We start from the raw sequence: 12,240 nt of genomic DNA, 5'->3' as shown, positions 1-12,240 counted from the left end.
TGGAGGATGCTGCTGATGAGCCGGGACTCGCACCGTCCATCGATGTCAACGACAACCGGGAGGAGTACAAAGCACGCGTTTGCGGTTCAGACACCGAAAGCGCACGGGAGGGTTCTGTTTACAGTTCGGCATATGCGAATCCGGGTGGTGCTGGACTGCCGTCTCTCTCCCCGCTGGTGGTGGGGTGCAGGGCCGGAGTATTAAACGGGTTTCCCGGGAAGCTGGAGGTGGGTATGGTGTGTCCGGATGGAGGAGGAGAGGGGGGAACCCGGTCCGGCCCGGATCGGGTTACAGGTACTTCCGAAGCCGAAAGCTTGAATAAACCCGACAAAGGCTATTTAAATTCACAACTGAGGTCTGCAGTGTCAATTACGGGTAAAAACTTGCCGGATATGAAGATGCCTAATGGAGATGTTACCCATGAGCACATGGATCATGATGAGACTCATTTAAGGTGTTTGAATTATGCAGAAGGATTCAACAGGAAGGTGCCTGCTTTGGACAGAGGTGTGAAAGTGGGCAATGGGGGGTTGTTGATCGTGAACAGTTATGAAACCCTGTCTCAAGGCCCCTTCAGAGCCTTGGGTGGCCTTCCTGCTCCAGAAAGCCGTGTCTTTGTTCATCAAAGCGAAGGTGTCCTCTCCATGGGGAGGTCATGTGAAAGGATCAGTCGTGCCAGCGCTGAGAGCTCAGAGGAGGCCCGGCCCTGTGACCCGGATCCCGCAGACACCCTCTCAGACCTCAGTGCCAAGCTGTCCTTGTCTCCCCTGGCAGAAAACACCAGCGATTACACAGAGACAGACCCGAGCCCGGAGGAGGATTTCAGCGACACGGGCCCTCCGCCGCTCAGGCCCCAGAACCTCTGGACTAAGCCCGGTCACACAGTCTCCCTCAGCTGTGATGCCACTCCTCTGAGCCCCGGGGATGATGGGTATTTTGGAGCAGAGGGCGGTGTGGATGAATGTCTCGGAGCTGTGAAAGCATTCGAGGGGGGCCGGCGGCAGAGTGCTCCAGACAGGGTTGCAACTGACACTGATGCCTCATCTGACCAGACACTTGGCACTAAGAGACACGGCATTGCTGAGTTTCTGACCAGGTAAAGTCTGATGAGTTGCAGTAAACGTTTTTTTGACCTTTTTACAGTTGCCCCATTCAAATGTCTACAAACAGTTACAGCTTTCTGTTGGTGTTTTTTTTTGCTTGTATTTATAGGACATGATGCATGATATGATCAGGATAATTTCAGGGACTTTTATGTTTTTTTTTTGTGGTAGGTAAGATTTGTTTTATTGTTTTCGATAAAGTCTCTTATGTTCACCAAGGCTGCCTTTATTTGACCAAAAATACAGTAAAAACAATAATATTGCGAAATATTATTACAATTAAAAATAACGTTTTTCTATTTTAGTATATTTTAAAATGTAATTTATTCCTGTTATTTTCAGCAGCCATTACGCCAGTCTTCAGTGTCACATGATCCTTCAGAAATTATTTTAATATGCTGATTTGATGCTCAAAAACATTTCTTATCAATGTTGAAAATAGTTTCTTATTACCAATATTGAAAATAGTTGTTAATGTTAATATTTTTGTGGAAACATTTTGTGTGATGCATTTTGTTTTCGGGATTTTTTTAGAAAGTTAAAATAACTATTTTTGTAATAATTAAAGTTTTTACTTTCACCTTTGAACAATTTAATGGATCCTTTCAGAATAAAAATATTAACTCCTTAAAAAATTGGTACTTACCGCAAACAACTAAAAAAAAAAAACTTTTTATTTGTTGATGATGTTACCAGCCATAACATGAAAAGGATTGGCTACTCAATATTGATGCATCCTTACAGATGCATCCCTACAAATATATGTGTGAGAGAGAAAATTGGATCAGGATGTCAGAACATGGAACCCCACAGATTTACACAATCACCACATCTCCGACTAATTCCTTAAAGCTTTTTCTTGAATCATCATTGCATTTTATTTTCAAATTTTGCCTATATGCTTTTTTTGTAGTGTTGTTATCTGTGAGGAAGCACTTTATTGTTTTAGAGCAAAAGTCACACTGTTGCTCGCATGATCAGGTAATGAATGATGAGTAATAACAGGTGCTTTGACTGCCACTCACTTGTGGCTTCTTTCTTCATAGACATGCTTCACAGAAGGTCTGAAGTGTGCCATTTACTTTGAACACACTCCTTGTGTTATGTTTTCAGATGTTTGATGAAGAGAAGCCGCTTTGCTTGATCAAAGTCAAATCCAATTTTAAATAACATTTTGTCATCTCAGACTTACATGAAGCCAAAATTTTGCATCAGAACCAAACTGCATGACATCAGACTGCATATCTGACTTGTTTCCGTTATGTTTGGGGTGAAATTTGCCTTATTGCACCAGTAATGTAATACCAGAGTTCAGAGGGAGTCCTCTTCCCAGGAGCTTTGGTCTGTACAAAGACCTTCATAGACTTTAGTATGGAAAAAAACACACACTCACCCACACACACTCTCTGAGGAATGTTAATGTCAGCTTTTATGAGTTGGGCTTCATGGTGTTCTGCTGCTGAGACCTTGTTTCTGCTCACTCCGTATCTTCAGTTCCCCCTTTTTTTTTTTTTTTTTACAGGAACGAACTTCTCCTTTCCAGCTGTATCATACCATGTCATCCTTTGTCACACTTTCTCTTTGTCCGTCTCCCTCACTATTATGTCTGTCATCCTATCCATCTCTCTCAGGACAGTATTGACCTGCCTCACTGGATTTATTATGTAATTAAGACGGCATTAGATCGATTGTCCCATCAGAAAGCATGTTCAGATATATAATGAGCTCATCTCCACAGCAGGGCCTGCTCATTATCTGTGTGTTTGTGTAAATGGCACCTGCTACTGTGGCTCAAGGTTTATTTGCAGGATGCTGGTGCTGCTGTATCTCCATGAACACTTTAAAATCTCCTGTATTAAGTGCATTAACTCTGCTGAGCTGTCCAAGATCTTAATTCCCTATAGTCATAGTCTGAACTTAATGAGTTTAATGGTTGTCATATTTTGGCCTCTATATCAAAGGCTACAAGGACTTATTTAACTGTTTGAGAATCTCTCTCTTTTATTCTAATGATAAAATCATGTGGAGTGTGTTTTTAAATAGTCACTCTTTTGGTCTCTCTTCCTGTCTGTCTTCTGTCTTCAAAGGAGTTTGTTTTCCTGGAAGTCCAAAGAGTCAAGGACAGCAGCATCCCACAGTGCTCCAGGATGGAAGCTGTTTGGGAAAATTCCACTGCGGGACATCCCTCCAAAAGACTCTAAAACCATACAACAGGTAAGAGAGGCGGTTTAAAGGAATGGCATTTCCAAAAATGAGAATTCAGTTTTTATTTAACCACTCTCATGTTTCAAACCTCTCTGATTTGCTTTTCTGTGCAACATAAAGTCGGTATTTTAAAAAAATCTCCCAGTATTGGATATTTGAAATTATTTATGCTTATTTACTGAACATTATGGTGTTGTGATGCCTAAATTGACAGGAATAGAGTAAAATAGAGTAAAAACAGTTATGTTGTGAAATATTAGTAAAATTTCAGCAGCCATTACTCCAGTTTTCAGTGATATAGGATCCTTCAGAAATCATTCTAATATGTAATTTGGTACTCAAAAACATTTAATATTATTAATATGAATGTTGAAAATAGTTTTGAAAATAATTTGCGTCTACTTAATATAGTCTAATGGTTTGCTTCTGGTTAATAGTTTTGTGGAAACTAATATATTGGTTATCAGAATTCTTTGTTGAATATAAATTTTAAAAGAACAGCATTTATTTGAAATTGAATTTTTTGTAATATTATGAATCTTTCTACTGTCACTTGACTGTGTTGATCACTATATAGTTTATAATGTGTTTAGAGTATGTATAACCCAAGAAACAGTACTGCTGTTTCCATGACTAGAAACACTGACGTTCATACCCTTATTTGTGCAGAGAAAAGATAGCAAGGGAAGGCAGTATTTGCAGAAGAGAGTTAGGGAGAGAGCGAGAAAGCAAAAGAGAAAGAGGAGGAAGAGAAACTAAGAATGACAGAGTAAGAAGGATTGAGATTACTGCTGGAAACTCTGCATCATTTTGTGTGTCAGCCAGGAGAGACAAGTGTGTGTGGGGCAAGCGTGGGCTTTGTGCAGCTGTCTTTACTCTTCCCCTTCAGTAAGTGATGACTGAGCCTGTGTTGTTTTCAGCTCTGGATTTGTGCTCAATTCACCCTCCACACTCTGCAGGTGTCTCTCTGTATTCCAGTGAGAGAGAGACCTCCGATAAACTCACACACGAAAGCTTATGTCTTACAAATCGTAAAGCTTTTTTCAGATCCTCCTTTTTCAGTTAACAGAATTCTTACTGACCGTGTCTGTGTAATCTATTATATCCTTTAAAGGGGTCATATGATGTTGCTAAAAAGAACATTATTTTGTGTATTTGGTGTAATGAAATGTGTTTATGCGATTTAAGGTAAAAAAACAACAACATTATTTTCCACATACTGTACATTATTGTTTCTCCTCTATGCCCCGCCTTTCTGAAACGCGTCGATTTTTTGTATTGAAATGTGTTTATGCGGTTTAAGGTTCAAAAAACACATTATTTTCCACATACTGTACATTATTGTTTCTCCTCTATGCCCCGCCTTTCTGAAACGCGTCGATTTTTACAAAGCTCATCGGTCTGAAAAGCGAGGTCTATGCTGATTGGCCAGCTATCCAGTGCATTGTGATTGGCCGAATAACGTTACCTCAAGTGTGTGACGGAAATGTTACGCCCCTACCATTCACAACATGCCGGCGGCGGTGGCAGCAACAATAAAGTTACGCCTTCTTTCTTTGCATGAACATTTGGGCGGTGTTATGCAAATCTTCCCACTTCGTGACATAGACATGTGGTGGCGTGTTTAAACGAGGCGTTTCAGGAGGGCGTGGACCAGTCTTAACTTTATAAAGAATATCTCTTTGGGTTTGAGACTTTAGTCTTTGCAACTTTAGGGATCTTATCTATTCACGAACAGCTTGTAACACTCCAAAGAGAAAGGAAAACTTGAAATCGTACCATATGGCCCCTTTAACATTTTAACATCATGGCCAAATAAAGCTGGCAATACTTCACATAGAAAGTACAAGGATGCCTCTTTTTTTTTTTTTGCGAAGTCTGACTGATAGACCTAGATAATGACTTTGTGGCTTTGTCCAGTATGTATACACATAAACTAAAAACTACAGTTCACCTTGGTGTTTGTGCAATTGCTCTGTGAATGTAAATGTGTTATTTCTCTGCTTGACCTTGTATTGGAGTCATGCTGTTTGTGCTTCAGTTGTAATATGGGTTTAGCATTAAGGGTATTGCCTTTGGGCCTTTCACTCGTAGCATGTGGGAATCTCATGACGGAATTCTTCCTCCGGCGGATACATGTGGCAGCTGAGAAATTGTAGACAAAGATCTGCTGTAATCTCATAATGACTGCTCTTCTTTCCTTTTTTTTCAGGAGTATGAGTCCAGGGTGGGACCCGCCACAGAACCACCCTCTCACCCTCAGCCAACGAGACGCAAGAATCTGGAGTTTGAGCCTTTATCCACCACTGCTCTCATTCTGGAAGACAGACCTGCGTAAGTGTTAAACGTGAACTACAGCTTCAAGTGCTGCGCAAGCTTCCATTTAATCAAATATTTACCCAAATTCCCTGGGCACTGCTGGTGAAACACAAGCCGTCATACCAAATGTGTGCATATAAACCTGAAGAGCAGGTTTTATTGTTACATAATTCTTATAATGTGTAGCAGAACAGGATATTCTTTGCTTATTTGTTAATAATTGAAAACTGGCTTTTTGTATAGTTGTGTAACCAAGCAGATTTCGCCCCTGAGTGAGATTGCTTTTCATCTGATTGTAACTTGTGGATTGAAACTAGCTGAAATGTAGTTAGTTTGCATTCCAGATAACATGCTTACAGAGAGGAAATGATTCTAAACCAAAGATGTACCACATATTCAGGATTGGGGGAACCAAATGTAATAATTTATTAATAATAATAGAAATAATAATGTGATAGTTAACAATTGAAAAGCCCACATCACTATTCCGAATATTGACTTAACGGTGGTTACGTCCCTGCTCTGAAGGCACTGTCCAAAGAAAAGTAAAAAAAAAACTTCATCCATAGAGTGAATTCAGTCCTCTGAAGGACCATACACTTTCCTCATAAACCATGTCTGTTTTAGCCTTTATATCATTCCTCTGACTTAAGGATTTGGCCTAAATTTAAAACCCCAAAACAACTGACATACTGGAGTTGTACCAGTGAAAACATGGATAAATCCTTTCTGAAATCTTGAAAGTGTTGCAGAAAGTTGTAGTTATTTATTACAGATGGTCAGTTTTTAATGTGTAAAGCAGAGATGATCCCTTTTAGCTTCATGCAGCAGATTTGGTTTTGTGATTAGGTTGAAGCTGAAGTATTTTATTTTATGTTAAAAATACTTTAATGTATGATACATCAACACTGGCTCAAAGTTTGGGGCAGGGATATTGATTTGCTCTACTAATGGCAGTGTTCATAAAACTCATTATTACAAATCATTACTTGTTTAATTTTGTTTAGTCATGCTAGTGGTACAGAAATTACACACTTTTCTGTTTCAAATAAATGCAGTTCTTTTTAACATTGATAATAATTAGAAATCATGCAACACTGAAGCCAGGAGTAATGAAACTTCAGCTTGGCTATCACAGCAGTAAATTACATTTTAAAATTCAGATATTTCACATTTTAATATTATTTCACAATATCACTTTTTACTGTATTTTTGATCAAATAAAAGCAGCCTTGGTGAGCATAAGAGACTTCTTTCAATAACACATGAAAAAATCTCACTGACCCCAAACTTTACCAGTAGTGTATATTTGGGTGAAGGGTTTTTATGTTTGTGCAGGTTCAAAGACTTCTTGTATTTTTAGGTACCTGCCTGCTAAATCAGAAGAGGAATCTCAGAGACACCGGCAGGAATACAGTGAGATGGTTGCAGGGGCCAAGAGAAGGGGTGAGTAACATGTGTCTCTTTGTGCACACACTCGTTTGAGCATTTGCAATGATAATGACGTTTGACACTTGATCTGTTGGCCATACACCCCTGAATTTCAGCACAGCTGCCCCTCTCATTGCCTATCCAAACACACACAAACAATTTCTCTTCTTTTGATTAGAGATGAAAGAGGCACAGAAGAAAAAACGTCAAATGAAGGCGCGATACCGACAGGAGGAGAACATCGCCAATGCCATGGTGATCTGGAACTCTGAAGTCCTGCCTAATTGGGAAAGCATGTAAGTGTCCCATCCATATATGCACAAAAAGTGGATTTATTGATGTCTTTTAATGCCTTGTAATGATGTGTTCTGTTGCCATGACAAAGGCGTAACACACGGCGTGTACGAGAACTTTGGTGGCAGGGCGTCCCGCCCAGCGTCCGCGGGAAGGTCTGGAGCCTCGCCATCGGGAATGAGCTTAACATCACCCCAGGTAACTATGGCAACTGCTGCACTCCTCACATTTGGTTAGTCTTGATCATCTGTGGCCCTCTGCCTCTGTGTAACATCAATCTGACACAAACAAACACAGATTGTGTCCAGATGAACTGTATTGACAAGGAAGCAGCTGTTGCTTTTGTCACAGCAATTGTGTGTGTGTTTTAGAACTCTACGAGATCTTCCTGTCCAGAGCTAAAGAGAAGTGGAGGAGCTTCAGTGAGACGAGTTCGGTCAATGAAAATGAAGGTCTGTTTGTTCTTATAAAAACTTTTCTTATCTACTCTGACATGTGACTGGAAGATACAAAGAATATTTACAACATATCCATGATAATTCTGCTGTAAACGAAGTGAATACTGTAGAGATTTTAATATGCTCTTTGAGAGCCATTAAAACAATTTGCATCCTTTCTTGTAACAGACAGTTTTAATAACATCTCTGATTTAGTCTTTAGTAGCAAAGATGGTGAGAATTTCTTTAAACCAGTTTAAACTGTTCAGTGCTTTCGAAAACCAGTCAAAACTCTAATTCAACGATTCATTTGCATCATCACTTAAAAATGCTTCCACAAAAATATTATGTTTTTCAAAATTTCAAAATATTAATAAAAGTTTTCAACTTTGATAATAATAAGAAATGTTTTTGGGCAACATATAAGTATATTAGAATGATTTCTGAAGGATTGTGTGACACTGAAGTACATTGCAAGACCAAATTGCATTTTAAACTATATAAAAATAAAAAAGCCATTTTAAATCTTAAAAATATTTCACAATATTACTGTATTTTTTAATTGCATTGTTGATCAAATTAAATGCGGGCTTGGTGAGAATAAGAGACTTCTTTCATAAGCATAATAAAACAAATCTTACCGAACCAAAACTTTTGCACAGTATAGTATGTAGCTAAATATTGTTGTTTTGTAGCTGAAGATTACTTTATTACAATCCACATTGGCTATTTTGTTTCTCATTTATTTATTACCCTTACATTTATTCATTTAGCAGGTGCTTTTGCCTAAAGCAGCAAAAACATCCTTTAAGCTATTTCAGAACAAATCCATAAAATTCTATTTTTTTTTAGCTCTGTCAACCAGCTGTAGCCTGACTGATGACTTCATCTGGTTTTAATTTATTAGATTGTGGAGTGTCGCTGGCAGACAGAGAGTCGAGTCTGGATTTAATCAAGCTGGATATTTCCAGAACTTTCCCCTCTCTCTACATATTCCAGAAGGTAAGAACAGGTGTTTAGGTACTGCAATTATTATTATTTTTTGGCTATTTTAATTTTGTTTCCATCATGACTAATTTGTTCCTCTCTCTCTTTTTCCATCAGGGTGGACCTTATCATGATATATTGCACAGTGTGTTGGGGGCGTACACCTGTTACAGACCTGATGTAGGCTATGTAAGTACCATCCTGGATCATGTCAGTTCAGAGATGTTCTTCACTGAGAGTTTGACGTGTATGTGGCATGTTTTAGGTTCAGGGGATGTCGTTCATTGCTGCTGTTCTAATTCTGAATTTGGAGGAAGCCGATGCCTTCATTGCCTTTGCCAACCTCCTTAACAAACCATGCCAGATGGCCTTCTTCAGAGTGGACCATGACCTGGTACACACATGCACTCTCTCTTCATCAAACGTATTTTAGTAGACCTGCTACAAAACCTACATTTGCTCTCAAAATAGAGGGAGCGTTGTGTCTGCGTTTGCAGTCAGCATTTATTCCAACCATCTGTTGACCCACTTATAGAGATTTCATTTGCCAGACAAAAGAACTCCCAAAAGCCGGACATTCCTTTTATCTTACACACTCAGTGTTGTGCTTTTGATCATGCTTGTGTTTAAGTTGGAGTTATGCTCTGTACTGAAGTGCTATTTTATTTTTTCCCCAAGATGCTGAAGTATTTTGCAGCGTTTGAGGTGTTTTTTGAGGAGAACCTTCCCAAACTATTCCAGCACTTTCAGAACAACAGCTTGACGCCTGACTTTTACCTCATAGACTGGTAAATCTGCTCTTAAAATCTCTCTTCCAGCTGTTTGTTCGTTCCTCTCCTCTCTTGTTTCTTTTCCTTGTTTTGAAATCAGAGGAGAGATTCAGAAGCAATCTTTTCCTGCAGTAGCTCTTTATCGCCCTCTAGGGCTGCTTTTATGTTCTGTTTTATGTTATTACATGTATGCTGCCTCTAAAAAAAACTTTTAAAGTCATTTAAAAAGTGTGAATATCTTTTCTCAAAATGTACTATCTTGTTTTCAAATATTTCTTCCTAAAAACTGTGAATCGTTAATGGAACCTTTTAATAATTATTAAATCCCTTACAGTTCCCATCTGCAAAAACACAGAGCATCTGTACCACTTCAAGCAAACGTCTCTCTTATTACTTTTTTCTGTCCTTCTCTCAGGATCTTCACTCTGTACAGCAAGTCATTACCGCTGGACGTGGCATGTCGTGTTTGGGATGTGTTTTGCCGAGATGGAGAGGAGGCGTTATTCCGGACAGGACTGGGAATTCTTAGGCTGTACCAGGATGTTCTACTGCAGATGGATTTCATCCATAGTGCACAGTTCCTTTCCCGGCTGCCTGAAAACACTCCTGCACACGCACTCTTCTCCTGCATCGCAAACACGCAGATGATCAGTAACAACCGTCGGTGGAACCAGGTCAGAAATACACACATTTACAACTGTGAGACCGTTTATTTTTAATTAAATATAAATATTGAGATGGTTTATTTCACTTTTGCTTTTGATTATTAATTTTAAGCAATGTAATTCATATTTATATGATCATTTGGTCAATGGTAAACCAATAAAATCAAATTATAAAGGCATGTTAAAAACTATCCAAGTGAGTTTTAATGTGATCTTCATAAAGAAAATGCTTATTTGAATCCAAATGAAGGATATAAAGCAGTCTAAACTTACTCTTTTTCCCCCTCCTGCAGGTCTTTTCTGCTCTGATGAAAGATGGACTCAAAGAAACTGACAAAAGCAGCAGCAGCAGCAGCAGCAACAGTCCTGCCTTAAGAAGCTAACAGCTGACTCTGTCCCAGAGGAAGTGATGGCAGTCATCACTCAGCACTTTGACCTCTGCAGTGTGCCTGAGGGACAGCTCAGGATCATCCCTGATGTGCTGATTGTCCTGTTTGAAGAATCTCCTAATGAACCTGTGTCCTGTGGAAGGGACATTTCTTCATTTGCGCTCGCGAGCGTGTTTATGCGTGTGTTTGTGTAAGAGAATAAGAGAAATGTGAGTCAGGTGACTGTATAATGTGCCAACTTTGTCAATGTTACTTTTGTAATGTTGTGACTAGAAGAAAACACACACATTCAGAGGTCAGTGCCACATTATTTGGACACTCCTTTGGTTGATGTGAACCAGCGGTAGGCCCTCTGTTACACACTCAACCTGCAGTAGCCTTTCATTAGCACATACCAAATCTGCCGTTAATGTGTTTAAGCTGTTTTTCTCCATTTATCTGAATTCAGCCTGTTTGCTAACACATACATCACTGACAGCAGGCATAGAGCCATTGAACTGTGACCATCCTCAGTGTGTCTCAAAAAAACACAGACCTAGAGCCAAAATCCATAAAAGAGCATATAAAGATTTCTATAAACAGGTGCTGTCGGGTATTTTATGCTTTGCTATAATTGGCTATATTCATTTAAATAAAAGGTTTGAACACACTTATGTAACATGTACACACACTAACCAACCAGCGGCAAATGAGATCAGCTTTTAGCTTTTGCACCTTCTACTACACTCCAAAAGAATGAACCTTGACATTTCCAGATGTTTTTTTTGTTATTTAATGTCTGTTTTTTAATTTAAGGATAGTTTCTCTTGCTTTTTCCTTTTTTTTTTTAAATCTTCCTCACTGTTGTACAGTTTTCTTATGTGACAGTTGTTAATGTACGTTTCTGGTGTGAGGGCTCTAGTGTAGATGTGGGAAAATCCCAGTATTGGAGACCTGCTGTCTTCCTGTCTTTTTTTTTTAATTTTTTTTTATACAATATCTTGTAAAATGTAATGTTTATTAGAAGGTGCAAACCAGACCTGGGGTCAGTATGTCCTTGAAGAGTGCCATTTGCAGATCATTGGAAAATGTATTTTGAAGTTTGCTGCTTGATGAGAGGTTTATGGTCCACTGTGCTATAAAGTCATTGTTTTAAACATTAAATATAATGAAATCCTGCTAAAGAAAAAAATGATCTTGCTAGCTTTGTACAGTATTAGTATCTTTTCACACAAGGTATTTTTTTGCATTTCACTGTACTGCTTTCCCATAATTTTTCAGTGTAAACTTGCACTTGACATATGTCTTTTCATGTCTAGCATCTTTTGCAAAATATGCTAGCATTTTTAAAGAGTTAAAGGAGTAGTTACCCAAAAATGAATTGATTAGATTACATCACTGGCTCACCAATGGTTCCTCTGCAGTGAATGGGTGCCATCATAACCAGTCAAAACAGCTGATAAAAACATCACAACAATCTATGAGTCATTAAGTCCGGTCCATTAGTTAAGGAAAAGCGGTGGTTATGTGTTTTAACTTTGAACCTTAACTTTAAATATTCTGGATAGAGGTCTCTTATTTTAGCTAGAAAGCAATGGTTTGAAGTTAAAACATCTTGATGGATTTGTTTCTTACAAAGCTTTTATGTGTTTGTAAGATGT

The 12,240-nt window shown here is 38.8% G+C and overlaps 1 protein-coding gene across 1 annotated transcript in view; it reads left to right on the top strand.

Moving 5' to 3' along the window:
• The window catches only part of LOC107670809 (TBC1 domain family member 12-like), a 12,477-nt gene extending 428 nt beyond the window's left edge, over positions 1-12,049 (top strand). The window contains exons 2-14 of the mRNA XM_016463575.1: positions 6-1,096; positions 3,191-3,317; positions 5,521-5,642; positions 6,991-7,073; positions 7,237-7,354; positions 7,444-7,550; positions 7,724-7,804; positions 8,697-8,791; positions 8,894-8,965; positions 9,042-9,170; positions 9,455-9,564; positions 9,962-10,220; positions 10,505-12,049. Of these exons, the coding sequence (XP_016319061.1) occupies positions 6-1,096; positions 3,191-3,317; positions 5,521-5,642; positions 6,991-7,073; positions 7,237-7,354; positions 7,444-7,550; positions 7,724-7,804; positions 8,697-8,791; positions 8,894-8,965; positions 9,042-9,170; positions 9,455-9,564; positions 9,962-10,220; positions 10,505-10,594 (2,484 nt within the window). The 3' untranslated portion in view covers positions 10,595-12,049. The remainder of the gene's footprint in view (positions 1-5; positions 1,097-3,190; positions 3,318-5,520; positions 5,643-6,990; positions 7,074-7,236; positions 7,355-7,443; positions 7,551-7,723; positions 7,805-8,696; positions 8,792-8,893; positions 8,966-9,041; positions 9,171-9,454; positions 9,565-9,961; positions 10,221-10,504) is intronic.
• The last annotated feature ends 191 nt before the right edge of the window (positions 12,050-12,240 follow it).

The sequence above is a fragment of the Sinocyclocheilus anshuiensis genome, unplaced genomic scaffold, assembly GCF_001515605.1.
Source record: "Sinocyclocheilus anshuiensis isolate Anshui unplaced genomic scaffold, SAMN03320099.WGS_v1.1 scaffold784, whole genome shotgun sequence".
In the NCBI taxonomy this organism is placed as follows: Eukaryota; Metazoa; Chordata; class Actinopteri; order Cypriniformes; family Cyprinidae; genus Sinocyclocheilus; species Sinocyclocheilus anshuiensis.
The sequence above is the reverse complement of the archived record's forward strand: the minus strand, read 5'-3'. Positions and strand labels throughout refer to the sequence as shown.